We start from the raw sequence: 27,428 nt of genomic DNA, 5'->3' as shown, positions 1-27,428 counted from the left end.
CTTAACAGATTCCTCCCTTGTTTTCCTCAGGGCCTGGAGGCCATGTTTGGTTTAGGGAGAGGGACAGATTTCAATAAACAGCACCTGGCCATTGCTCCAGTCTTTGGCAATGGTCTTTCCACCCATCCCACCCTCTGCCCCCCCCACAACAACCACTAGTGCTTAAACAATTAATAATAATACCGTAATAATAAAATCCTTTCAGGACCATTCTTTCCCACATATGCAAACCTGCCCAAGTCTCCCTATTCTCCAGGGACAGTCCCAGATTTAAAGAAGCCATCCCGGTTCCTTATCTGATCCCAGAATGTCCCGCTTTTCCTTAGAACATCCCTATTTCCCTCAGAAAAATGTTGAAGGGTGTGGCAAGACGCCTCTATTTTCATTGGAGAAATGTTGGAGGGTATGGCAGGGTGCCCCTATTTCCCTCAGAAAAATGTTGGAGGGTATGGCAGGATGCCCCTATTTCCCTCAGAAAAATGTTGGAGGGTGTGGCAGGATGCCCTTATTTCCCTCAGAAAAATGTTGGAGGGTATGGCAGGATGCCCCTATTTGCCTCAGTAAAATGTTGGAGGGTATGGCAGGATGCCCCTATTTGCCTCAGTAAAATGTTGGAGGGTATGGCAGGATGCCCTTATTTCCCTCAGAAAAATGTTGGAGGGTATGGCAGGATGCCCCTATTTCCCTCAGAAAAATGTTGGAGGGTGTGGCAGGATGCCCTTATTTCCCTCAGAAAAATGTTGGAGGGTATGGCAGGATGCCCCTATTTCCCTCAGAAAAATGTTGGAGGGTGTGGCAGGATGCCCCTATTTCCCTCAGAAAAATGTTGGAGGGTATGGCAGGATGCCCCTATTTCCCTCAGTAAAATGTTGGAGGGTATGGCAGGATGCCCCTATTTCCCTCAGTAAAATGTTGGAGGGTATGGCAGGATGCCCCTATTTCCCTCAGTAAAATGTTGGAGGGTATGGCAGGATGCCCCTATTTCCCTCAGTAAAATGTTGGAGGGTATGGCAGGATGCCCCTATTTCCCTCAGTAAAATGTTGGAGGGTATGGCAGGATGCCCCTATTTCCCTCAGTAAAATGTTGGAGGGTATGGAAGGGTGCCCCTATTTCCCTCGAAAAAATGTTGGAGGGTATGGCAGGGTGCCCCTATTTTCATCGGAGAAATGTTGGAGGGTATGGCAGGATGCCCCTATTTTCATCGGAGAAATGTTGGAGGGTATGGCAGGATGCCCCTATTTTCATCGGAGAAATGTTGGAGGGTATGGCAGGATGCCCCTATTTTCATCGGAGAAATGTTGGAGGGTATGGAATAAGACGTTCCCCAGGGCTTTTTTCAGCCGGAACTCTCCGGTGGGCACCATTGCCATTCTAAGAGAACAAGGGAGGTGTTCCTGGTGATCTCCGGCACCTCTTTTTCTAGAAAAATAGCACTTGGACGTCCCTATTTTCATCGGAGAAATGTTGAAGGGGCTGTTATAGGGTGTCCCTATTTGCACTGGAGAAATGTTGAAGGTTGCGCACAACGTGCCTCCCACATGTACCATGTCAGGCAAAGGAACCACTAGGGTGTGCAAAACTGACTTGCTGAGGTTTGGAAACACGCTGTGCTGAGTATTCACATTAAAGCGCCTCGGGGAGAGCCTTGGCCTCTCCCTTCTGTAGCTCTGCAAATGGGAGAGGCAGTCAAGCCAGATGGAAGAGGAGCAGTCTCTCATTTCCTCGAGGGAATGGAGCCTGGCTTAGAGCGAACACCACAGGACCCTGGGCAAGGATGCTTCCATTGTGAGAGGCACTGAGAAAATTCCTTGTGCGCTCTCTCTCTCTCTCTATATATATAACACAAAGACCCTTGGTGGCCTGCGATCTGGAGAGGGAATTTTTCTCAGGGCCTCAAGGATAGAGGCCTTTTAGCTAGGTTATTTCCTGGTGCTGGGATTTAAGGACACATGGCGTCATAACTCACAGGATGCCAAGTCTAAAAGTCCTTCTATCCAGCCCAATAGTGCATGCTCGGACTGGCAGAAACTCTTCAGTGAGTCAGGCACAGGTGTTTCACATCATGTCTTACCTGATCACCTTTTTAAAAGGAGGATCAGGAGACCACTGGTCCCATCACCTCCTGGCAAATAGAAGGGGAAGAAATGGAGGCAGTGAGAGATTTTACTTTCTTGGGCTCCGTGATCACTGCAGATGGTGACAGCAGCCACGAAATTAAAAGACGCCTGCTTCTTGGGAGAAAAGCAATGACAAACCTAGACAGCATCTTAAAAAGCAGAGACATCACTTTGCCAACAAAGGTCCGTATAGTTAAAGCTACGGTTTTCCCAGTAGTGATGTATGGAAGTGAGAGCTGGACCAGAAAGAAGGCTGATCGCCGAAGAATTGATGCTTTTGAATTATGGAGCTGGAGGAGACTCTTGAGAGTCCCATGGACTGCAAGAAGAACAAACCTATCCACTCTGAAGGAAATCAGTCCTGAGTGCTCACTGGAAGCACAGATCCTGAAGCTGAGACTCCAATACTTTGGCCACCTCATGAGAAGAAAAGACTCCCTGGAAAAGACCCTGATGTTGGGAAAGATGGAGGGCACAAGGAGAAGGGGACGACAGAGGACAAGATGGTTGGACAGTGTTCTCGAAGCTATGAACATGAGTCTGACCAAGCTGCGGGAGGCAGTGGAGGACAGGAGTGCCTGGCGTGCTCTGGTCCAGGGGGTCACGAAGAGTCGGACGCAACTAAACGACTAAACAACAACAGGAGACTAAGCATGGGACTTTCTGCGTGCAATGGCCTCAGATGTTCTGGTAGCCTAATGCGTTTAAACATTTAAATTATTTTTAAAATTAAATGTAAGACGTGTTCAAAAATTTTTAATTAATGCCAGCCCAAATGTTTGAGTGCCTTTTCATGACTTAGATCCTAGAAGCAGAGTTTCCAACTCTTAAAATTTTTTAAAGCACCTATCTGGGAGGGATCCATGGGCAGAGGTCAGGTAACTGATCCCAGAGCGGCTCTGAAACATAGCCAGGCCTGATCCTGAGTACCACTGTATTCAATAGGTCTTCCTTAGGGGTAACCATGCACAGAACTGTCACCACAGATCCAGTATTTTGGAAGCACATTATTTCAGAGTTTGAATGAAGCTCACTGGGAGACCTTGGGACAATCACTGTCTCTTGGCCTAACTAACCTCACAGGGTTGTTGTGAGGATTAAATGAGGAGCGGGGACAGCTATGAGATCCTCTGAGGAAAAGGTGAGATATAAATACAACAATCAAATCAAGTTCAAAATTTATTGAAACCAAGGACCATTGATTGATTGATTCAGTTTCTAGTTCTCATGAGACTCTTAGACATAAGGGAATGTCTGCAAAATATTGCAAGTGTCTACAAAACATTATTAAATTCCATTCTGTCTTTAGAATTCTGAACTCCTGCATGAACTATTGTCCAAAATGATTATTCACCAGAGAATTCTCTTTATCAAAGGCCTGCAAAAATGTTGACACTATCGGTAAGCAGGAAAACTACTGCCACCTAGAGGGTTGTCTAAGCATAGCTCCAGGACCAAATTACCTGTACTTTTGTGCTGCGCAAAATATATATAATACAACAGCTTTGAACTAGTCAAGAAGAAGGGATGAAAGAGGTGTTTCCAGCACCTAGATCAGCCTATGGATGTTTATTCAGAAGCAACCCCTAATAAGCTAAACAGGGCTGAATTTGAATGAACAGCCCAATCCTATGCAAAGTTAGCTGCTCCTAAACCCATTGATTTAAATGGCATTAAACCCTGCACAGGACTGTGTGTGTAGATAGAACTGCAGTCTTCGTGGGATGGAAGGAAGTTAGGAAAAGTTAGGATAAATCCAGTCTTCGAGAAATCTCCCATTTGAGTAGATAAGCATAAGCTTGGAGACTGGACTCCAGTTCCAGCACATATAAACCCCTGCATAATAACACCAATTGCAATGACAATAAGTAAATATTCTGTCCCTGCTGCCCCCCACTTCCTAATCTGTAAAGTGGGAACAGCATTCAGGATGGTGTTTTTGAATTTTTCTTTTCTTTGCTGTGTGCTAAGGGCATTTGGTCCTAGATGCCTCGTCTCTTGCATGTCAACTAAATTGCACAACACTGAGTTGGACATTGTTACCCAAATTAGGGGTGGCAAATCTATGTGGGTAATCCTCTCATATTGTGCTTGTTAGCAACTTTATTTATATATAGGCCTTCTCTTCAACCTTTAGGAGCATATCTGTATATACTGAAAGATTACTACTATTGAAATATAGGGACACGGGTGGCACTGTGGTCTAAGCCACCGAGCCTCTTGGTCTTGCCGATCGGAAGGTTGGTGGTTCGAATCCCCGTGACAGGGTGAGCTCCCGTTGCTCTGTCCCAGCTCCTACCAACCTAGCAGTTTAAAAGCACACCAGTGCAAGTAGATCAATAGGTACTGCTGTGGCGGGAAAGTAAATGGTGTTTCAGTGCATTCTTGTTTCCATCACAGTATTCCGTTGCACCAGAAGTGGTTTAGTCCTGCTGGCCACGTGACCCAGAAAGCTGTCTGTGGACAAACGCCGGCTCCCTCAGCCTGAAAGCGAGATGAACGCCGTAACCCCATAGTCGCCTTTGACTGGACTTAACCGTCCAGGGGTCCTTTTTACCGTACCTTTTTATATTGAAATGCATTGGTTCCTTCTGAATGCCAACAGGAACATGGTGACAGGGCTAACCTAAAACAAGCCCCATTGAGTTCAGCAGGGATTACACTCAGGTAAGTAGCCTGAATTTCTGAATGGCAGTTACAAAGCGTGATTGTTTCCTTACACAGTAGTCTTTAGAGAGCCTCCCCAAACAACAATTCTCTTTGGGCTTCATTGTCGGCCAGGTAAATCAACTGAAGCACGTTCTCTAAACAGGCCCTCTAAACCAATTTAAGTTGGGATCCACAATCTTAAATCCACAAATCCTTTTCAGTTCAAGCACAGTAAAGAGATTTCCACTACAACCAACAGTCATGTGCTTTTTAAAAAGATGTGTTTTTAAAGGAGGAACTGCACCCCAATGTTTCTTGCCTGCACACAAACACAGGCTTGTGGATATACATGACTTTTCTACCCATATATGCATTTTTCAAAAATGCAGGTTTGTCTGGCTTGCAGACCATGGTTTTCAAGTGTACGTGCTAAAAACACAGACCTAAGAAAGAAAGCCAGCCACGGTGCAAGCCCAGTCTGGCTCCTCTGCTAAATGATAGGAAATTGGAAACAATTATTTCCTTCCCCTTTGTGCTGGCCTCCTTTCTCTTCCAAAATAAAGAGAGAAATGGTTTTAGTTTCTAGGAAATCATTAACACATACTTTGCTGGAAAGTGGCCTTAGCCCAGTACAACAACTGAGAGCGCATGCTTCTCCAACGTTCCCTAAACCGGAGAACCTAAACTCCATACCTGGACAAAATTATCTCTCCTTAGAAGAATTTAGCACATGCTAAATTGTGACTGTGGAAGCCAGAAATCCCACAAAGAAAGTTGTTCTATATTATATGATACAGGATATATTATATTTATGATACATATCAGGCATGTCCAACAGGTTGATCACGATCTACTGGTCGATCCTGGATGTGTCCCAGGTCGATCGGGATCGCCTTAGTGTTCCTTTTGCCAACCCTCCCCCCCCAAAAAAAAACTTGACAAATTTTGCCAACCCTCCTCTAAAAAAAGCTCAGCAACTCCTGACAATGACAATGGGTAGACCAGTATTATTTTTTTTCACAATAATATTTATTATTTTCCATACATAGACATAACAAAAGAAAAAGTTGACAATAATAAAGGAGAAAGAATGAAGCCGAAAAAAAGAAAAAGAAAAAAGAATATAAAACATAAAATACAACAAATCATCACTACACTAACACCTAATTAATTAAGATCCATTTTCGTAGACATATTATTTGACTTCCTCAAATCTCTTTCATCTGAATTTCTTAGTAATTATATATAGCAGTTTCCAATATCATTATTTCATAAAACCATATCACAGTCATAATCATATTTCCTAACTTTTCTTATGGTGCATTTTCTTATTTATATGTTTAATCCCAATGTCATCCTAGGTCTAATTAATTCTTCCAAGTGATTACATATCTTTAATATTACAGTATTTATTCAGATAGTCTTTAAATTTCTTCCACACAGCCAGTATTTTTACACTGTAGGTAGATCGCAGTCTCTGGGGAGATGGACGTGCCTGATATGGTACATGATATTATGATTATATGCGCCTTGCACACACAAGCGGCGTCAGCAACCCGTGATCCAAGCCTCGATTATTAAACTAAAACGAAAACCCATGATGCTTCTGAAAAAGAGTTGGTGATGATGCCAGCCGGCGTCAGTCACTTTCACAGTCCAGGGTCGGCGGTGCTACTTGCTTCCTATTCACTCAGTGGCTAAAGGCTGCGGGGTGGGAGCGCTGCATCTCTAACAACCTGTGAGCATCGCACTATGACTCACCTGGAGTCTGGGAAAGCGCACGAAGATCTTCCCTCCCTCATTGGCGCGTTGCGTTTATTTATTTGTCGCTGATAGGCTGGAGCCGCTGCCCATCCCTCTCCCTCCCCCGCCCCCTGCTTGCTGCTTTCCCTTTTAAAGGGCCAGAAGGCGAGCTCCTTGTCACTCCCCCTTGCCCCCCCCCCAGCACCACTCCTGGATCCTCTTGCTATCGCTTCCTCGTAGCTTCAGACGCTATCAAGCCCCTGCGACTTCTTGCTGCCGCCATGCGCTCCATCAGGGTCTTTCCAGGAGTGCTGCAGCCTCCTGTGATCCGATGGAAAAGAGGGACGGGACGCTGCCCTCCCTTGGGCATTGGCAGAGCTGGCTCCTCGGCCTCGGCTCAAGGCAGAGAGGCAGCGATGGTGAACGGGCGTCACCAGCAACACCAGCAGCTGACGGACCAGTAAGGGATGCATGGGCCATGTGTCGTATCACTGTGGTGGAGGGGTGTGTGCATAGGTGATGTCAAAGTGGGGGGGGGGGTATTTTGTTTTGCCCACCCAGGAACTGTGTAGGTTTTGTTAAGCAGGAACTGGGTCAGGATTGAATTAGGGGACTCTGGTGTCCTCCAGATGTTGATGGACTGGGCATGGAGAGTAGTGGTGCAGCAATAAAACGGCTAGCACATTTGCAAAGCTAAGAAGGGTCTGGTATGGTTCCAAATTGGATGGGGAAACTATGTGTTGAGATTCCTGCATTGTAGCGGGTTGGACTAGATGACTGTCAGGGTCCCTTCCAATTCTTCAGTTCTATGATTCTATGACTTCCACGCCTCATCAGCCCCAACCAGCATGGCCAGTGGCTAGAGATGTTGGGATTTGTAGTTCATCAACATCTGGAGGTAGTGCAGGTTCACACACACACACCCGCATTAATGAATTGACTCCTCTACAATGCAACCTTTTGTTTGGCGCTAGCGAACTTTCCGCACTCAGATACCCAGCCCAGCTGATATCCTGGCAGAAATTATCCAGCCCCACTTTGCTTGTATGTTTCTTTGCAGAATGACCAGCTGACAAATGCTGCCATTCTGAGGAGAGCTGTTAAACTTAAGGGGGTGTGGGGAAAATAGAAAACCCGGGGTGTCACGATCGATGCGATTCTGGAATTGTGACGCACTTAGGGCTTCATGCGCTGCCAAGCCTTGCACACTGAAGGGACACGTCTGCCCGTCCAGAGGCAGAGAAAAGAAGCCAGGTTGTCAGACTACCAGACATATGGATTTTGTCATTTCCGTGCTCTCTTATTTTTGATGCCAATTATTTCCGCCCAGCATGAAACACCTAAAGTGCTAAAAGTATTTGCTCCCTGCAGAAATGCTGGCTGCCATTTGAAGCATACTCATAAAAGAGTAGAATTGCATTCAACATGGAAGAAAACACAGGAAATAGGAGGCAGGGGGATTGTGGTAGTGGCATAGCCCCCACTGCCAGTGTCTATGTGATTATGAAAACCTCTACAAGTGATTTGTTTGGGGGGGTTTAAATTATTTGTCCAGAATCTGAGCACTTTTCCCTGTATCACTCTAGTGGAGGAACTCCTACAGTCTTTTAAAGGAGCCCACTAGGGCTAAGATGGGATTGTAGTTCAAAATATCTGGAGAGCACCAGAATAGCAAAAACTGGGTTAACCTGTCCCCAGCCACATTTTTAGTTCAGGTGGAGGAAATGTGCAGCTTCCAACAAAACGTAACATTGAAAATTTTCCAATACTGAGCTGCCTTCAGATGTTTTCAGAAAGTCGTATAGTTGTTTATTTCTTTGACATCTGCCGGGAGGGCATTCCACAGGGTGGGTACAACTACCAATAAGGCCTTCTGTCTGGTTCCCTATAATTTCACTCCTCAACAGAGAGGGAACCACCAGAAGGCCCTTGGAACTGGACCTGTCAGGGCTGGACAATGGGGGTGGAGAATCTCCTTCAGGTATACAGGGTCAAGACCATTTAGGGCTTTAAAGGTCAGCACCAGCACTTTGAATTGTGCTTGGAAAAGTACTGAGAGCTGATGTAGATCTTTTAGGACCGCTGTTATATGGTCCCAGAGGCTGCTCCCAGTCACCCTTCTAGCTTCATTCTGGATTGTCAGTGTGGGTGATGAGATTTAGAGTTCAGTGTCAACTGGAGGTTCCTTACCACTGCTTTAAAAAGTCTTGCTCTCAAATCACCGGTATTTATTTTTAGAAATCTATAACCAACCCTTGCCAGGAGGGATATGTTCCTTTGCTCTATTCCTTTGCCTTTCTGAGAGTTCCATTCTCAGGCTGCTGCTACCACTGCTTGTTTTTTAACTGTACACTTACCTGAGAGGTTGCCCATACCTGAAATGTGCAACATGAATGCTTTACATCAGTGTTTCCCAAACTTGGGTCTCCAGCTGTTTGTGGACTACAATTCCCACCATCCCTGACCAGTGGTCCTGCTAGCTAGGGATGATAGGAGTTGCAGTCCCAAAACAGCTGGAGACCCAAGTTTAGGAAACACTGCTTTAAATAAATGAATGAATGCTATGTAGGGGTGAAACACGACCTGTTCTCTGTTGTGGCCACTTGTCTCTCCGCAGGGATGTGTCAGAAAATGGGATGCTGCCTCGCCTTAGTGACCTCCTTTTCTACACAGTAGCTGAAGGCCAGGAATGTATCTCCGTTCATAAATTCACCAGTGTAAGATGCTTCCAGCTGTCCTAAAGGGTGGGTGGGAAAGGTGGGACTTGGGGGGGGGCATATTCCCAGGCCTGCCTGGAGATGCTGAGAGTGAATCTGGGACCTTGTGCACTGCAAGCAGATGCTCTACCACTTCCTACAACCACATGAGGAATCGGGCATCTAGAACCTCTGTCGAAATAGTGAGCAGAGCTTTACACATCTGCACCCATTAAAAAATCCATAGAAGCAGGAGGCTGGTCTCATTTTCTTTACTGCAAGAGCAGATACCTTCCCCCCCCCCCTTAATTTTCACCGAATTTTTATTAGTTTTCTGTAACAAAGTTTTAAAACATTTTGTCATTTTTTATACCTAAACCAAACTTAATGAAGGAAGACTGGATCGCAGGTGGATATAATACAAAGCACATGATTTTAAAAGGCTAGTTACAGTGGACCAGGTCAATGGTTTCTTTGTACATTTTTCCAATAGCTCAACTGAGAAAATAAAATAAATGGGAATGGATAAGAAGAGGGGTTTTATCCCTCTGCAAGAGCAGATATTATAGATATTGTTGGTATGCACAGCAGGAGATGTGATATGTTTATTCCGGTCCATATTGCATTTGAAATTTTGTTTGCGCATGAAATGGTTTTTAATTGTTTGTATATATACTGTTGTTTTTATATATGGTATTGTTTTCCATTGTTTCCATTGCTGAATTATTATTATTATTTTACTGTGCAATCACTTCAGGATACTTTATAGGAAGCAATTCGAAAATGTAATCAAATAAACAAATAAATAAAAATACTCTATCCCGTTCTCATCCCCTCTTCTTGCTATGTGTTCATCTGTGTTGTTGGCAAAGGGCGCCTTCATTTTTTTTAAAAAAAGCTCTATTGCAAAACAATTTACTTATAACAACACAGACAAAGACAATACCTCAATGACAACTAAACATCAACTAACAACACATCATCTAACATCACACACACTTTTGACTTCCGATTCACCTCATTGTGCTTTCTACGTATTTTTAACCTTTACGCATTTCCTGTTATATCTTTTACATATCCAGAAAATTTTCTACATTTATAGTTTCCCTTAATATTCAAGATTCAGTCTAGACCTGTCAGGAGATTTTAATTTTCACAATATTGTTTTAGATATTCTTTACATGTTATCCATTCCTTACACACTTTCTGGTTTGAGTTTCCTCTTATTCTCCCAGTCATTTTCTCAAGTTCCAAGTATTCTGTCATCTTCACCTGCCAGTCAAGAGGGCGCCTTCATGTGCTCTTCTCAATTCAGGCCTTGCAAGGCACTGGCCTTTGGACCTCGGATCCACGCCTTCGAGACTGCATGAATCGTCTGCAAAAGGCAGCGCAGGAACCCAGCGCAGGCGGGTTGCTGAACCGGGAACTTTTCCGAAGGTAGGACATCCTTAGGTGCAGACAGGGAAGCTAGGAATACCTTTGCTAGGCTGACCTAGTTAGTTCCGCTGCCATCCAAGCAAGAAGACAGTTAAGGTGGGCAGTGTTGATTCAATTACAAGCAAACATCCCAACTCCCTAGTCCTCTAATGTCTTATGGCACATTACTCAGCCGCTCCCAATTCAACTCCCCACCTGTCTTTTCTGTCCTCAGGTGTGTGAGCAGCAACATTGTACTGCTGACCCAGGCCTTCCGGAAGAAGTTTGTCATCCCCGACTTCCAGGAGTTCACGTCTCATGTGGAGCAAATTTTTGAAAGCGCCAAAGGACTCCAGGAGGGCAAGGTAGAAAAATCAAGTGGTGCATGAGGGCAGAGGCTAAATACAAGCAAATCACAGTGCAAACCTATATATACAGTGGACGCTCGGGTTGCAAACGTGATCTGTGTGGAATGCACGTCCACAACCCGCAGTGTTCGCAACCCGCAGCGGCACGTCTGTGCACGTGCGGGTTGCGATTTGTTGCTTCTGCGCATGCGCAAAGCGTGATTTAGCGCTTCTGTGCATGTGTGTCCGCCGAAACCTGGAAGTAACCCGTTCCGGTGGTGTAGTGGTTAAGAGCAGTGGACTCGTAATCTGGTGAACCGGGTTCGATTCCCCTCTCCTCCACATGCAGCTGCTGGGTGACCTTGGGCTAGTCACACTTCTCTGAATTCTCTCAGCCCCACTCACCTCAAAGAGTGTTTGTTGTGGGGGAGGAAGGGAAAGGAGAATGTTAGCCGCTTTGAGACTCCTTGGGGGAGTGATAAAGTGGGATATAAAATCCAAACTCTTCTTCTTCTGGGTTTCGGCTGATCCATAACCCCCAAAAAACGCAACCTGAATGTCTGTAACCCGAGGTATGACTGTACCTCCTTAGAAGTGAGTCACTTTGAGTTCTCTGGTAAGCATGCATAGCCAGCATGGGGAGCCACTGTCCCCAATTGTTGGCTATTCTGTCTGGGGCTGAAGGGATCCGCAGTCCGACAGTATCTGGAGTGCCACAGATTCCCCCTCTCTGGAATACAGTGGTGCCTCGCAAGACGAAATTAATCCGTTCCGCGAGTCTCTTCATCTAGCGGTTTTTTCGTCTTGCGAAGCAAGCCCATTGACGGATTAGCGGATTAGCGCTATTAGCGGCTTAGCGGCTTAGAAAAAGGGGGGGGAGGGAAAAAAACCCGCAGGAACTCGCAAGACATTTTCGTCTTGCGAAGCAAGCCCATAGGGAAATTTTGCGAAGCGCCTCCAAAACGGAAAACCCTTTCATCTAGCGGGTTTTCCGTCTTGTGAGGCATTCGTCTTGCGGGGCACCACTGTATAAGATTGCAACCTCAATTTCTCTATCATCTTCCACCTGTCATTCTTTTGGGCGTCAATCAGGGCTGACTTTTGAGGTCCCTTCCAACTCTGGAATGCTAGGATGCAATAAATTATCTATGCTGAACAGGGAGAGTTTACCCCTCCCCAACAATAATCACCTCCCTGAAGTTTATATTGACATCCATCAGAAAGCATCCCTTTCCACCAATAGATAGTTCGGGTTCTGAAGATAATGGGTTTTGCTGACTGGTAAGTTAATAGCTGGACTTGCCGATCAGAAGGTCGGCGGTTCGAATCCCCGCAACAGGGTGAGTCCCAGCTCCTGCCAACCTAGCCGTTCGAAAGCATGTCAAAGTTCAAGTAGATAAATAGATACCGCTCTGGCGGGAAGGTAAACGGCATTTCCGTGCGCTGCTCTGGTTCACCAGAAGCGGCTTAGGCATGCTGGTCACATGACCCGGAAGCTGTACGCCGGCTCCCTCGGCCAATAAAGCGAGATTAGCGTCGTAACCCCAGAGTCGGTCACGACTGGACCTAATGGTCAGGGGTCCCTTTACCTTTACCTTTAAGTTAATAGCTACCAGAAATTTTTCAGTGGCTGCAAGAAACAGTTCTGTAAGTTTTGAACGTAGCCACCAAATGAGAGGATTAAAAGTGTGCAGCTGTCAGAGAAGGAACTGTTGGAAGCTGGTGTGTGTGTGTGTGTGTGTGTGTGTGTGTGTGTGTGTGTGTGTTTAATGGGCACTGTGACTGCTTTAAAAAGCCCAGAACCCAAGGTTGAGAATGTATGTTACTGAAGACGTCATAAGTTTCCCATTTGCCATCTTCACAAGAAAATTCACCCTGTAAAAGCTTCTCCTTGGAATTTCCTAGTGCTCGGGGAAATGGGGACCGAAGAATAACACGACCGCTTCTGGGCATATGCAGGGTTTTTATCGGACAGTGTTTCCCTCTGTTGACCAAAGGCTCTTTTAACTCAGCAAAGTCTTCCACCCAGTGAAACAGGGGGAATGAAGGCAATTTTGGCATATTCACCTTCCTGTCTGGTGCTCCCATCACCCCCTACAGTGTGGGAAGTAGCACGGGGGGCTGCAGGTGGCTTGCCAATCGGAAGATCGGCGGTTCGAATCCCTGCGATGGAGTGAGCTCCTGTTGCTCGGTCCTTCTCCTGCCAACCTAGCAGTTCAAAAGCACACCAAAAAGTGCAAGTAGATAAATAGGTACCGCTCCAGCGGGAAGGTAAACAGCGTTTCTGTGCGCTGCTCTGGTTCGCCAGAAACGGCTTAGTCATGCTGGCCACATGACCCGGAAGCTGTACGCCAGCTCCCTCGGCCAATAAAGTGAGATGAATGCCGCAACCCCAGAGTCAGTCACGACTGGACCTAATGGCCAGGAGTCCCTTTACCTTTACATTGCCTTCCTCTTCAGTCTACTGATTTCCATCAGTGGAGTGACAGCACTGGAAGCTGCCTGTGCTGTCCTCCATTAGGTGGGCAGATAGCTGAGATGAGGATAACTATCCTTCACACACACCCATCCCCATTGCTTAATTTGGGGCTGATTTCTCATTCCCTTTTCTAGGTGGCCAACTACATCCCACAGCTAGCAAAGTGCAATCCAGAGCTCTGGGGCGTGTCTCTTTGCACCGTGGATGGTCAACGGTGAGTGAAAGGGACCTGAACCTTAAATATGGGATTGAACACAAAGAGATAGGAAACAACTCTCCTGCTGAACATTGCTTGGTGCTGTCAGGTTTCAGGGACTTGTCTTCCTACCCCCCCCCCTTTTGACAGTAGATAAGCAGAACAAAGAGAAAGGAGTCTCTTACCAGTTAGAGATTTTAGTGATCACATCGAGAGAACAAATAATCCATTTCTAGGAATGAAGGTGCTCCCAGTTAAGGTTTCCACCCACTTCCCCCCTAGTCACCCACTTCACTACCGTCATTTCTGCATCTTGCAATCTGATCTCGCAACCATTGTACTTTCTGAGCAGCCACCTTATCTGCTCTCTTTGACCTTGGGCTGAGCGGATGGATGCTTTCCAGCAAAAGCGAGTCTGTTAACTCTCTCTCTCCCCCCCCCCCCCGGTTGAGAGCCAGTGTGGTGTAGTGGTTAAGAGCGGTAGTCTTGTAATCTGGGGAACTGGGTTTGAGTCTCCGCTCCTCCACATGCAGCCGCTGGGTGACCTTGGGCCAGTCACACTTCTTTGAAGTCTCTCAGCCCCACTTACCTCACAGAGTGTTTGTTGTGGGGGAGGAAGGGAAAGGAGAATGTTAGCCGCTTTGAGACTCCTGAAGGGGAGTGAAAGGCGGGATATCAAATCCAAACTCTTCTTCTTCTTCTTCTTCTTCTTCTCCTAGCTGTTCACCACCCAGTTCTTCCCAACTTCGGTCTCCTGAACTATGTCTCTCTGCAAACCACTGTTCCAAATCTACTGTCCCACTGTTCCTGGGAAGATTCAAGATCCTGAGCAGGGGGTGGGAGAGGCTCCCACCATTCCTCCTCAGCAGAGGTGCATACAGTGGTACCTCGGGTTAAGTACTTAATTCGTTCCGGAGGTCCGTTCTTAACCTGAAGCACTACTCTAGCTAATGGGGCCTCCTGCTGCTGCCGCACCGCTGGTGCACGATTTCTGTTCTCATCCTGAAGCAAAGTTCTTAACCCGAGGTACTATTTCTGGGTTAGCAGAGTCTGTAACCTGAAGCATCTGTAACCCGAGGTACCACTGTATTAAGGAGGCAGAGAAAGATGGTGCCTTCTGTCGTCAGATGTGCCTGTGGACCCCCGTAGGGTAAGGCAGGGATGGGGAACCTTGGGATCTGGCACCATTTGTGGCCCTTCAGTTTTCTGCGTCTGGTCCTCACTGTAATTCCCATGGCAGATCTATTTCTGGATGCAGACTAGGATGCCGGAATGTTCTGGGCTAAGCATAGACTCGTCTGCCCCAGGACTGGCAGGGAATTCTGGAAGGAAGAGCTACCAGTCTGTATGTAACTGTGAGCAAGCAAAGTGCTCTAAAATAAATCTCTTCACCTAACATAGTTGAAGATCGTGTTCTGGTTTTTAAGAGCCCCAGCCTCTGAACTTGGCACCTGAACCCCTCCCAAAATCACATTTCTACCAACCCTGCTCCGCACCCTCCTTAAGTGTTTTTGCTTGGCTAAAATTTGTCCTTGAACTCTGATAACAAGTCCTGCTTACCTGGATAGAGATCAGGGTAGAAGTTGGCCTACTGCACAAAGGTAACATTTGCGTTCATTACTCCTCCAACTTTTTCCTCTGGCCCCATACATCAATGGTGTGCGGGCCCCAGAAGTTTGCTGAGAAGGGACTGTGGCCCTTGGTTTGAGAAAGGACCCCCACCGCTGGAGTAAGGGGTTACAGTAATCCCATCCGGATCCCTGGAAAACCACTTCCGGTCAGTACAGATAACGCTGAACTTGTTGTTGTTTAGTTGTTTAGTCGTGTCCGACTCTTCGTGACCCCATGGACCAGAGCCCACCAGGCACTCCTGTCTTCCACTGCCTCCTGCAGTTTCGTCAGACTCGTGTTTGTAGCTTCGAGAACACTTTCCAACCATCTCGTCCTCTGTCGTCCTCTTCTCCTTGTGCCCTCAATCTTTCCCAACATCAGGGTCCTTTCCAGGGAGTCTTCTCTTCTCATGAGGTGGCCAAAGCATTGGAGCCTCAGCTTCACGATCTGTCCTTCCAGTGAGCACTCAGGGCTAATTTCTTTAAGAATGGATGTGTTTGATCTTCTTGCAGTCCATGGGATTCTCAAGAGTCTCCTCCAGCACCAGAATTCAAAAGCATCAATTCTTTGATCAATTCTTCTAGAACGCTGAACTAGGTGAACCCAATAGTTGGTAGAAGGAAGATTCCTATGCTTCTAGCACCCTTAATTATTAAAAAATAATAATTTGGTCCCTTGCCATTTTATCATTGGCTAGCTGAAGGTGGCAGGGGTAAGGTGGCATCTTCTGTCCTCAGTCGCCCTCTCTGTCCCTCCCAGGTATTCCATGGGCCACACCAAGACCCAATTCTGCCTGCAATCATGTGTCAAGCCCCTTAAATACGCCGTCGCCGTCAGTGAACTGGGCACTGACCGAGTGCACCAGTATGTCGGCAAAGAGCCCAGCGGGCTGCGTTACGACAAGCTTTCTCTCAACGAGGAAGGTAAGGTGGGCAGAATTCCAAATGACGAAGAATGGAGGAGTGATGGAGAGCAGCCAGTGTGTCTCTGTGTGAAATACCAAGGTTTGGATCCTCACTGATCCAGCCACAAAGCTTACAAAGTCCTCTTGGACAAGTCACTAGCCATGCTCACGCGTAACACTAAACCATGGTTTGGCTATATACAAATGAGCTGAAGTGAACCCAAGCAAATCTTTGGAGTTGGGTGTTTTCTTCCCTCTTCCCATATTCTTCAACATTTCTCTGATGAAAACAGGGACTGTTTTCCCTGCGGAGACTTTGAGTCTCTGCAATGGGTTTTCATGGAGCAAGACCACCAGGAATGAGCCAGGTCTGTGCAGATTTTGTTTTTGCTAATAAAGAGTTAACTGTTGTTGTTGTTTTCTAATAAAGAGTTAACACCACTTGCTTCGTGTGATCTGCTGCTAGCTCGCTCCCAGCACTATAGCATGGGAACATGAACATGCCAGATTGTTATCATCAGTCATTCCAGAACACTCTGTGTGTGTGTCCCTGTGTCAGACAAACCCCCCATAATTTGGGGACAAGCTGAGGCATAATAAGGGGCAATGTTCCATGGTCATGTTCCACCATGATCATTGATGCCGGCTGTATATATTTATATACAGTCAAACCATGGTTTCCAAATGCCTCCATTTTGGAACATTTCGGCTCCCGAACATCGAAAACCCAGAAGTAAGTGTTCCAGTTTTCGAATGTTTTCCGGAAGCTGAACATCTGACACAGCTTCTGCTTGAGTGCAGGAAGCTCCTGCAGCCAATCAGAAGCTGCAGCTCAGTTGTCGAATATTTTGGAAGCCGAACAGGCTTTCGGAGTGGATTACCTTTGACAACTATGGTTTGATTGTATTTAATTTTCTTGCACTGACATCCAGCCTGTACATGTAGCTCCCTGGTGGTTCCCCATCCAGGCACTGACCAGTCTCAGATCTACTGAATAATAATAATAAATTATTATTTATACCCCGCCCAGCTGGCTGGGTTTCCCCAGCTACTCTGTGTAGTGATCAGATGGGAATACCATGAGACCATCTGATCACTACACTCTGGGTGGCTTAGCTTCAGTAAGATGTTGTACCATCTTCATGCTACACCCTTGGTACCTAACTGGATAGGCAAACAATATTATGTTCTTGGGCCGGCTGTAGGTTTTGTCTTGATGGACTTAAGCAAGGTGAAGTTTGAATAACCCTGCATTTTTCTTTTTGCGTCCAGGCATCCCCCACAACCCTATGGTGAATGCAGGGGCAATTGTCATCAGCTCTCTCATCAGGGTAAGGCATCTGTAGCCACAGTTCCAGAGGTGGCCTTGGGTTGCCCTGCACTCGATAGTACAAAAAGAAGAGGGCACATCACATTAAGGGGGTAGAGTGAGCACACCTGTGGAACAACCAAACCCTTTCCTGAAGAATACGAACTGGAAAGGAAAGTGGTCCATACCTTGAGAACCACTTTTTTCCTTGGAAGTTCTCAAGTCATGGACAAAACTTAACAGGAATAACTGCATGAGGATCGCCTTTGTTGCCACCCAACAGCAAGCAGAATCGCAGAGCCATAGAATAATGAAGTTCACAGCTCAGGATTGTAGTGAACTAGCAGCTTTGTGCCTGGTGTCGCTTGGATCTTCTAAGAAGCCAAAAATTTGGTGCAGTTTTGAAATCGGTGGTTTAAATCAGTGCAGTTATTGAAAGGTTCAGTCGGACATCTTGTTTCAAAATGGCACCCAGATTGTATCCAAACATAAGACCAAAACCTGCTGCTTGGTCTCAGGAACGATTGTGCAAAATTACAATATTTTAAGAGGTGTTCAAATGCAGAGTGAACTGACAAGCATTTTTTCAAACTATAGATTATGCTGGTGTACCTCAGTCAAGTTAGCGGTTGTTGTTAACAATGCGCTGTAACTTAGAATGGCGCTGAGAACCAAGTGTGGCCTTTTTTCCTCAGTAAAGTAAAGTGTAAACCTCACCTGGGGTCTGGACTACAGCAGTTGTGGAAGGACTCCCAGGTTAGGTGACTGACCCATGGCATCAAGATCTGAATCCAGATTATTGCCCCTAATTTGAACACATGATCTGTGGGTCTCTAAGATACACAAAATCATAGCCAATGTTAGCAGAGGCATAGTGTGAGGGGTGCTGTATCATATATGTTAGTCCTACTCAGAGTCGATCCTTTGAAATTAATGGACATGACTTAGGTCTATTAATTTCACTGAGTCTACTCTGAGCAGGACTTCGCTGGATGCAACTCAAACGTTTTTCATAACTCAACTGAGTCCTTTTCTTGTTTTCTTTTAGATGGGCTGTAAGAAAGCTGAGAAGTTTGACTACGTGAGTGTGGCCTTTGCCGCTTATTTCAAATCTCCATTTTACAGTTTCTCAAGGCCCAGGTTTCTCAGGATGGCAGAAACCTATTCACTGAACAGTCAAAGTCATTTCTTTTGCAAAACAATCCTGAGTTCTGATTTGGTCTGGGATTCCAGAATCCCTTGGAAGCTAGTGCTGGAGTGGGAGGAAATTGCAGGGCCCACAGAGATGTACTTTCAAATGTTGTTTGTCCTCAGCTAAATTGCAGCAGGACAGCAATATTTCTGAAAGGTCCAGTTGGAGGTCGTTTCTAAACAACCTCGGCCCAGTATACCTGGAGGAGCGTCTCCACCCCCATCAGTCCAGCTCTGAGGGCCTTCTGCCGGTTCCCTCACTGTGAGAAGTGAGGTTACAGGGAACCAGCCAGAGGGCCTTCTCGGTAGTGGCACCCACCCTGTGGAACGCCCTCCCACCAGATGTCAAGGAAATAAACAACTATCTGACTTTTTGAAGACATCTGAAGGCAACCCTGTTTAGGGAAGTTTTTAATTTTTGATGTATTTATTGTGTTTTTTATACAGTGGTACCTCTGGATTCGAACAGGATCCATTCTGGAGCCCTGTTCGCATCCTGAAGCGAATATAACACCCGACTGCGTGGGTTGCATTTCTGTGCATGCGCATGACATCGTTTTAAGTGTCTGTGCATGCGCGAGCGGCGAAACCCAGAAGTAACACGTCCTGTTACTTCTGGATAGCCGCAGAGCGCAACCCAAAAATGCTTAACCTGAAGTGTATTCATCACAATGTATGACTGTATTTTATTGGGAGCTGCCCAGAGTGGCTAGGGAAACCCAGCCGGATGGGCGGGGTATACATAATTTCTTCTTATTATTATTATTATCAATGGCAACCCTCTGTCCATCTTCTGCCATAGGAAAGTTCCCTATCTACAAGCTAATACATGTAGACTATCATCACCGTCGCCTATTATTACTGCTGCTGCTACTCAATTAATTGAATACTTCTATTCAATTAATAAATAAATTGAATAAATAATACTACTACTAATGGGTGCCTATTAGTATATTATGTAATACAGTGGTACCTCAAGTTAAGTACCTTAATTCGTTCCGGAGGTCCATACTTAACCCGAAACTGTTCTTAACCTGAAGCACCACTTTAGCTAATAGGGCCTCCTGCTGCTGCCGTGCCGCCAGAGCACGATTTCTGTTCTCATCCTGAAGCAAAGTTCTTAACCTGAAGCAATATTTCTGGGTTAACAGAGTCTGTAACCTGAAGCGTATGTAACTTGAAGCGTATGTAACCCGAGGTACCACTGTACTTGTATATTGTGTAACATAAAATGGACACTGAAGGAAAAGAACTGTTCACTGACTGACAATTTCAATAAGCAGGAAAAGGAAAGGAAGCTGAAGAGAGATGGGGGCGGTGGTCTGGATCACAAACATATCTGAAAGACCTCATTGCTTTGATTGTAGGTGTTGGATTATTTGAAGAAGATGGCCGGGAACGAGTATGTGGGATTCAGCAATACCACGTAAGGCCAGCAGGAGGGGCAACGGCATCCTGCGTTGGTTTTGCAAGAGATGCTAATAACGCTTATTTTGCTAGTAGCGAGTTTGTTTTTAATTTAGAAAGTGTGGATACGATTAAAATCGGTACGTAGGGCAGGGAACTCTCATTTTTAATGTAAGTGATAATTCCTGAAGGGTGGGCAACCCAGAATCTGGAGAGAGAAATCAAGGAGTGTGTGTGTGTGTCTTAATAGGTTTCAATCAGAGAAAGAAACGGGAGACCGGAACTATGCCATTGGGTATTATCTTAAAGACAAAAAGGTAAGGAGGAGAGGAAGAGGAGGAGGGAGTTCTGTTTATTTTTTGATTGGTTGCTTGTATTTCGTTAAAATTCCAAACAAGACTTAGAACCAGAAAATGGGGCAAAAGGTAAAGGGACCCCTGACTATTAGGTCCAGTCGTGGCCGACTCTGGGGTTGCGGCGCTCATCTTGCTTTATTGGCTGAGGGAGCCGGCGTACAGCTTCCAGGTCATGTGGCCAGCATGACTAAGCCGCTTCTGGCGAACCAGAGCAGTGCATGGAAATGCCGTTTACCTTCCCGCCAGAGCGGTACCTATTTATCTACTTGCGTTGCGGCGCTCATCTTGCTTTATTGGCTGAGGGAGCCGGCGTACAGCTTCCGGGTCATGTGGCCAGCATGACTAAGCCGCTTCTGGCGAACCAGAGCAGTGCATGGAAATGCCGTTTACCTTCCCGCCAGAGCGGTACCTATTTATCTACTTGCACTTTGACGTGATTTCGAACTGCTAGGTTGGCAGGAGCAGGGACTGAGCAACAAGCAACGGGAGCCTACCCCGTCACGGGGATTCGAACCACCAACCTTCTGATCGGCAAGTCTTAGGCTCTGTGGTTTAACACACAGCGCCACCCGTGTCCCCTAGAAAATGGGGTAAAGGCAGGGAAACATTGTTCCAGCAGATGAGGGACCCATCTTGGGTTGCTGAATGATGTTGAGAGAGGGTGCCTTGGTCCATCTTTGCCAGTGTCTGATGTTGTCGTATTCATTTTCTTCCCTGTGCCACAGTGCTTTCCTCAGGGAGCGGACATGACGGCAGCTCTCGACTTATACTTCCAGGTGAGTTGGCTTTCTGGACCCCCTCCTCAGCTGGGAATTTGGGTTCCTCCTGAGTTATTTTCCAATTTCAGAGGATCGAGGCTGAAAGTGTAATCCGTGAGAGGGATGAGTAAGCAAGATCTTTCCGCTGGGTGTGGCAGTACTGCAGCTGAACCCAGAACTGCAGTTTTTTTGTGGTTGCCTGGATTTATCAAATACACTATGTAACCTGCATCTCAGTGGAAAATAACCATCTGTTTAAAAACATACTAAGAATAGATTATTTAGCAATTCTTAATAGTTAACAGAGATAGCAGGGTCACCGTTTTGAGGGGGGGGGGCTGTTCCCAATGCAGTGCTTTATAACACAGGTTAAAATGCACAGCTTTTTTGCCATTTAATCTTGAATATATCCAGGATTAAGCCTTCACTAGAGTGGAAATAGTGAGACACTTGAAGACTTCCACAGGTTATACAGGCCAAAGTTCTTTCCAGTATATCTGGCACATAGCTTTGGCAGAGAAACTGATCTAACAAAGCAAGATTTATTCATTGTAGCACAGTATCCATTTATTGCACACATTAATAAGGCCACATCTGGGTTATACATGCTCATTCTTTCTGGAACAAAACTCTTACCACTGACAGTCACAATCTGCTATTCATTTATCTCATAGTCTGCTCATTTTCTTATGTGCGAAATTATCTTGTATTCCTGTACTGTATCTAGTTCCCCTGGCCTATGTTAGTTGTTATTGGCTTGTTATAACTAACCATTGCCTACTGCATTTTAATGAAAGTTCAAGAAACACACACACAAACATACACACACACAAACAGTGGTACCTCAGGTTATATACACTTTAGGTTATGTACGCTTCAGGTTACAGACTCTGTTAACCCAGAAATAGTGCTTCAGGTTAAGAACTTTGCTTCAGGATGAGAACAGAAATCGTGCTCCGGCAGCGCGGTGGCAGCAGGAGGCCCCACTAGCTAAAGAGGTGCTTCAGGTTAAGAACAGTTTCAGGTTAAGTACGGACCTCCGGAATGAATTAAGTACTTAACCTGAGGTACCAGTGTGTGTGTGTGTGTGTGTGTGTGTGTGTGTGTATTTCCAGGAGTAGGCCTTGAACCTCAATGTAAAAATTTTTTACACTACACTAAAATCAATATCTGATGTCGTTATAAAAAATTCTTATAACTATCAATAATCAGCTAACATTCCATTCCGTCTTTTGTACGAGAGGACGGCTGTTAGGAATTTAGCAACCTGTAGAGTAATATAAGGATCCACATCTTGAAGAACCCAGGCAAGCTGTAGGTCTACTGGTTTGTCAGCCATAGGCTGGATTATGGAGTTTAGTATGCTAGCACGGGCTGAACTGTACAGAGGGCGGATAAACATAACATCCCCAGGAAATAAACTGCCACAGGGGCTGGATTAAACCAACCAACGGGCCGGATTAGGCCCCCGAAATGGACTTTGCCTGCTCTAAACCATGGGTAGGCAAACTAAGGCCCAGGGAGTGGATCTGGCCCAGTCGCCTTCTCAACCCGGCTTGCGGACGGTCCAGGAATCAGCGTGTTTTTACATGAGTAGAATGTGTGTCCTTTTATTTAAAGTGCATCTCTGGGTTATTTGTGGGGCATAGGAATTACAGTGGTACCTCTGGATATGAACGGGATCCGTTCCAGAGCCCTGTTCGCATCCAGAAGCAAACGCAACCTGCATCAGCGGGTCACGATTCGCCGCTTCCGCGCATGCGCGCGACGTCATTTTGATTGTCCGCGCATGCGCAAGCCGCAAAACCCAGAGTTAATGCGTCCCGTTACTTCCGGGTCCCCGCAGAGCGCAACCCGAAAGCGCTCAACCTGAAACACATTTAACCCGAGGTATGACTGTAGTTCTTTTTTGCTTTTTCTTTCAAAATGTAGTCCAGCCCCCCACAAGGTCTGAGGGGCAGTGGACCGGCCCCCTGCTGAAAAAGTTTGCTGACCCCTGCTCTAGACACTGGAACCTATTATGATCCTCATTACCTTTGAATATTGCTTCTCTGTTAATTATACAATAATGACTTTTCCTCCCGTTCCCCCCCCCCCCAACCCTTTCCCTCCACCCTGCAAAGCTGTGCTCTGTGGAAGTAACTTGTGAGTCCGGCAGTGTCATGGCGGCCACATTGGCCAATGGTGGCATCTGCCCCATCACAGGCGAGTGTGTGTTGAGCGATGAAGCTGTCCGCAACACCCTCAGCCTCATGCACTCGTGTGGCATGTATGACTTCTCTGGGGAGTTCGCCTTCCATGTAAGTGTCCGCAGTATCTTTTGGTGGGCTGCAAATGGGAGACAACTATGTGTGCTTCAGTAGTTAGAGTGTGTGTGTGTGTGTGTGTGTGTGTGTGTGTGTGATGGTGATAATGATGATTTATTGAATTTATATACCACTCAATACCCGGGGGTCTCAGGTAGGGGCGTATGAAGGGGGGGGCAGAGGGGGCAGGCTTCTGAATTCCAGTTGCTGGAAACTGCAAGAGGGTTGTGTTCAGGTCTTCCTTGTGTGCACTTCTAATAGGCATCTGATTGGCCACTGTGGGAAAAGGATCATAGCTATCAACCGTCCCTTATTTGGTGGGAAAGTCCCTTATCCCAGTGCTGTGTCCTGCTGCTGTCCCTTATTGATGATGTCCCTTAAATTTCCCGGGTTTCAAAGGAAGCAGCTCCTCTCCCTCCCTCCCTCCCTGCTGGCCAGGGAGGAGGGAGGCTCCAACTGTGCTGCTTGGCTGCGTTGCTCACCCAATAAGGAGTCTAAGAACGACTGGGGGGTGGAGCTTGCATGCCTTGTGCCGATCAAATTGGCCGCGTTGCCTGGAGACTCGCCTTTCCTCAGCGCTTCCCAGCGGAGAGATGATGGTGGTTTCCCTTGCTGCATCTCCTTTGCCGGGTTGCTGCGCTGTGGGAACCACTGTTTGAGGCTTCGTTTGGCTGCTGGCTGGGCTTTCTGCCTTTGGCTCAGAGGGGCTCAGAAGTTGAACATACCTGTGTTCGGAAAATCCCTTATTTTGGCTGCCGATCCCTTATTTTCGAGGCTGCTGGTCCCTTATTTTCAAATCCGTAAGTTGACAGCTATGAAAACGATGTTGGCCTAGAAGGCCCACTGGCCTGATCCATAAGAATATGCTCTTACAAAACATGAGGAAGAATTCTGTGCCACTCAAAAGGAAGCTCGTTCCTCGCCCTTTATCTAATTTCCGTCCCGCTTTTGCTTCCTCATTTTCAGGTTGGTCTACCCGCCAAATCTGCCGTCTCTGGCGCCATCTTGCTGGTGGTGCCCAACGTCATGGGTGTGATGTGTCTGTCGCCCCCTCTGGATAAAGTTGGCAACAGCACGAGGGGAATTGGGTTTTGCCAGGTGAGTTGCCCCACATACATAACTGGTAGAATGAGCTCTGATAAAGCAGTCAGTGAGAACCACCTGGTTGAATTGGAAGGGATGGCTCCGTGCAAGTCCCTCTTCCAACTTCCATTCCAGTGGTGTGTGATGAATTTTTTTGCAAGGGAACAGTTAGAGCCAGAGGCACCAGCTTGCAAGGGTGATTGGGGCAGGGATGTTGTGTGTGAGAACCGCACCTCCCTCCCTAAGCCAGGCAGAAGCTTCCCAGACTTTGGGAAGGAGGCGCCAGGTTAACATTTAGGGGACTAGCCTAGGCAAACTAAGGCCCAGGGGCCGGATCCGGTCCAATCGCCTTCTAAATCTGGCCCGCAGATGGTCCAGGAATCAGCGTGTTTTCACATGAGTAGAATGTGTGCTTTTATTTAAAATGCATCTCTGGGTTATTTGTAGGGCCTGCCTGGTGTTTTTACATGAGTAGAATGTGTGCTTTTATTTAAAATGCACCTCGGGGTTATTTGTGGGGCATAGTAATTCGTTCATTATTTTTTTCCAAAATATAGTCTGGCCCCCCACAAGGTCTGAAGGACAGTCGACCGGCCCCCTGGACCAGCCCCCTGCTGAAAAAATTTGCTGACCCCTGCCTAGTCCAATGACCACATGCCACTTCTCCATTCTGAAGGACAGCATTTGCTGACTTGGTGCCTTCCAGATGTTTTGGGCTACGATTCCCTTCAACCTAAGCTGGCTTGGGCTGATGGGAGTTGCAGTTACATGTCAGGGCACCAGATGGATGAAAAGCTGTTTTAGGAGTAAAATGAAAATAACAGCAAAACTCCATCCGCACTGAATGAAGTCAGTATGCTTCTGAATATCGTTTGAAGGGCGTTGCTGGAGGGGAGAGGGCCGTTGAGCTTTGGTCCTGGTTGCATGCTTCCCGTAGTAATCTTGCTGGCTACTGTGAGAGCAGGAGTAGATGACCCATTGACCGGATCCAGCATCACTCTTCTTCTGTTCTTAAAGGAAGCAAATGGAGGCACAGGTTACAGCAACAGCCACTTTCCCCTGTGCTTTGCATGCTCCTTGCTACCTTTTGACTCCTCTTTCTGCAGGAACTGGTCTCACTCTTCAACTTCCACAACTACGACAACTTGCTGCACTGCACCCGCAAGATGGACCCACGCCGTGAAGGAATCGAAGTTAGAGTAATGACGGAAACGGTTGTCTGAAAGATAATGACAGATTTTAGTGGAAGAGGGCAGAAGTGAAGTTTGGGATGGGATTATATATATATATATATATATATATATATATATATATATATATATTGCACCAATGACCCGTCAGCATATTATGATAATAAACTCTGGATTCTGCACTGTTGGGTGCTTTGAAGATAAAAACTTTTTACTTGTCAGGCTGGCAACGACTGGACAAGTATTATTTACAAACTCCTCCAGATAGCTTCTGTGATGAGTCTCCGCACCTCTCACCTTCTCAGTCAAGAAATAACTCACAGAAATATCCAAGCAGCTCCCAACCGCCACCTCCTCTCCCCAATACCATCAATTATTTGAAATATATTCCCAATTAAATTACATTACAAATACTAACATTTTTTTGCTTTAGTTACAGGTAGGTAGCCGTGTTGGTCTGCCGTAGTTGAAACAAAATAAAAAAATTCCTTCCTGTAGCACCTTAGAGACCAACTAAGTTTGTTATTGGTATGAGCATGCACACGAAAGCTCATACCAATAACAAACTTAGTTGGTCTCTAAGATGCTACAGGAAGGAATTTTTTTATTTTTTGCTTTAATCAACATGCATACGTTGGGAGTGTTGAACACCTCCAAAATGAGGACTAGAAACGATATACCGGACATAACATTTTGAGTCCTGTGTGGGTGAAGTCACAGAATACAAATAGTCCCAGCTGTAGCACATTCCATAACGTTCAGAACGCTTTAAAATAGAATTAGGCAAATTCATGGAGGATAAGTCTATTGGTAGGGACGTGGGTGGCGCTGTGGGTTAAACCACAGAGCCTAGGACTTGCCGATCAGAAGGTTGGTGGTTCGAATCCCCGCAACAGGATGAGCTCCTGTTGCTCAGTCCCTGCTCCTGCCAACCTAGCAGTTCGAAAGCATGTCAAAGTGCAAGTAGATAAATAGGTACCGCTCCAGCGGGAAGGTAAACGGCGTTTCCGTGCACAAGCTCTGGTTCGCCAGAAGCGGCTTAGTCATGCTGGCCACATGACCCAGAAGCTGTATGCTGGCTCCCTCGGCCAATAAAGCGAGATGAGCGCCGCAACCCCAGAGTCGGTCACGACTGGACCTAATGGTCAGGGGTCCCTTTACCTTTAGCTTAAGTCTATTGGTGGCTGCCAGCCACATGGGTTATGCATCGCCTTCAGTTACTAGGAATCACAGTTGGGGAGAGTGCTGTTGTGCCTGGGTTGCAGGCTTCCCATGGGGATCTCCTTGACCATAGTGAGAACGAGCCTTTGGCTTGATCCAGTAAGACTTTTCTTACATTCTTAACACCTTGCTCCATCTCTTTCAGAACAAGACAGTGGTGAACCTGCTGTTTGCTGCCTACAGTGGCGACATCTCTGCTCTTCGGAGGTATGGGCCAGCCAGACTAGGGGAAAGACAGTGCTGGGGAGAGATTTCTTGAACTGCCTTTCGATATACAATACGATATCTTTATTGTCATTGTCCCATACAGAACAATGAAATTGAGAAATCTACATAAGACATTCAAAAACCCCTAAAAACTCTGAAACCCAATTTAAAAATACAGTATACTGTACTCCTATAGAGGGACGCGGGTGGCGCTGTGGGTTAAACCACAGAGCCTAGGACT

General features: G+C 46.3%; 1 protein-coding gene across 7 annotated transcripts in view; it reads left to right on the top strand.

Moving 5' to 3' along the window:
• The first annotated feature begins 2,762 nt into the window (after window positions 1–2,762).
• GLS2 (glutaminase 2) overlaps window positions 2,763–27,428 on the top strand; it is a 30,254-nt gene continuing 5,588 nt past the window's right edge. The window contains exons 1-15 of one of the 7 annotated variants that reach the window (XM_079966383.1): window positions 2,763–3,259; window positions 9,128–9,227; window positions 10,522–10,643; window positions 10,858–10,987; window positions 13,583–13,662; window positions 16,015–16,178; window positions 17,432–17,490; window positions 18,517–18,549; window positions 20,027–20,085; window positions 20,317–20,383; window positions 21,148–21,198; window positions 23,304–23,480; window positions 24,453–24,584; window positions 25,676–25,783; window positions 27,126–27,187. In XM_079966383.1, the coding sequence (XP_079822509.1) occupies window positions 9,147–9,227; window positions 10,522–10,643; window positions 10,858–10,987; window positions 13,583–13,662; window positions 16,015–16,178; window positions 17,432–17,490; window positions 18,517–18,549; window positions 20,027–20,085; window positions 20,317–20,383; window positions 21,148–21,198; window positions 23,304–23,480; window positions 24,453–24,584; window positions 25,676–25,783; window positions 27,126–27,187 (1,325 nt within the window). In that variant the 5' untranslated portion in view covers window positions 2,763–3,259; window positions 9,128–9,146. Of the gene's footprint in view, window positions 3,260–3,500; window positions 3,520–6,664; window positions 7,038–9,127; window positions 9,228–10,521; window positions 10,644–10,857; window positions 10,988–13,582; window positions 13,663–16,014; window positions 16,179–17,431; window positions 17,491–18,516; window positions 18,550–20,026; window positions 20,086–20,316; window positions 20,384–21,147; window positions 21,199–23,303; window positions 23,481–24,452; window positions 24,585–25,675; window positions 25,784–27,125; window positions 27,188–27,428 lie in introns of those variants that run through there. The other 6 variants (XM_079966384.1, XM_079966378.1, XM_079966381.1 and 3 more) reach the window with 6 other exon arrangements.

The sequence above is a fragment of the Podarcis cretensis genome, assembly GCF_951804945.1.
Source record: "Podarcis cretensis genome assembly, chromosome: 2".
In the NCBI taxonomy this organism is placed as follows: Eukaryota; Metazoa; Chordata; class Lepidosauria; order Squamata; family Lacertidae; genus Podarcis; species Podarcis cretensis.
The sequence above is the reverse complement of the archived record's forward strand: the minus strand, read 5'-3'. Positions and strand labels throughout refer to the sequence as shown.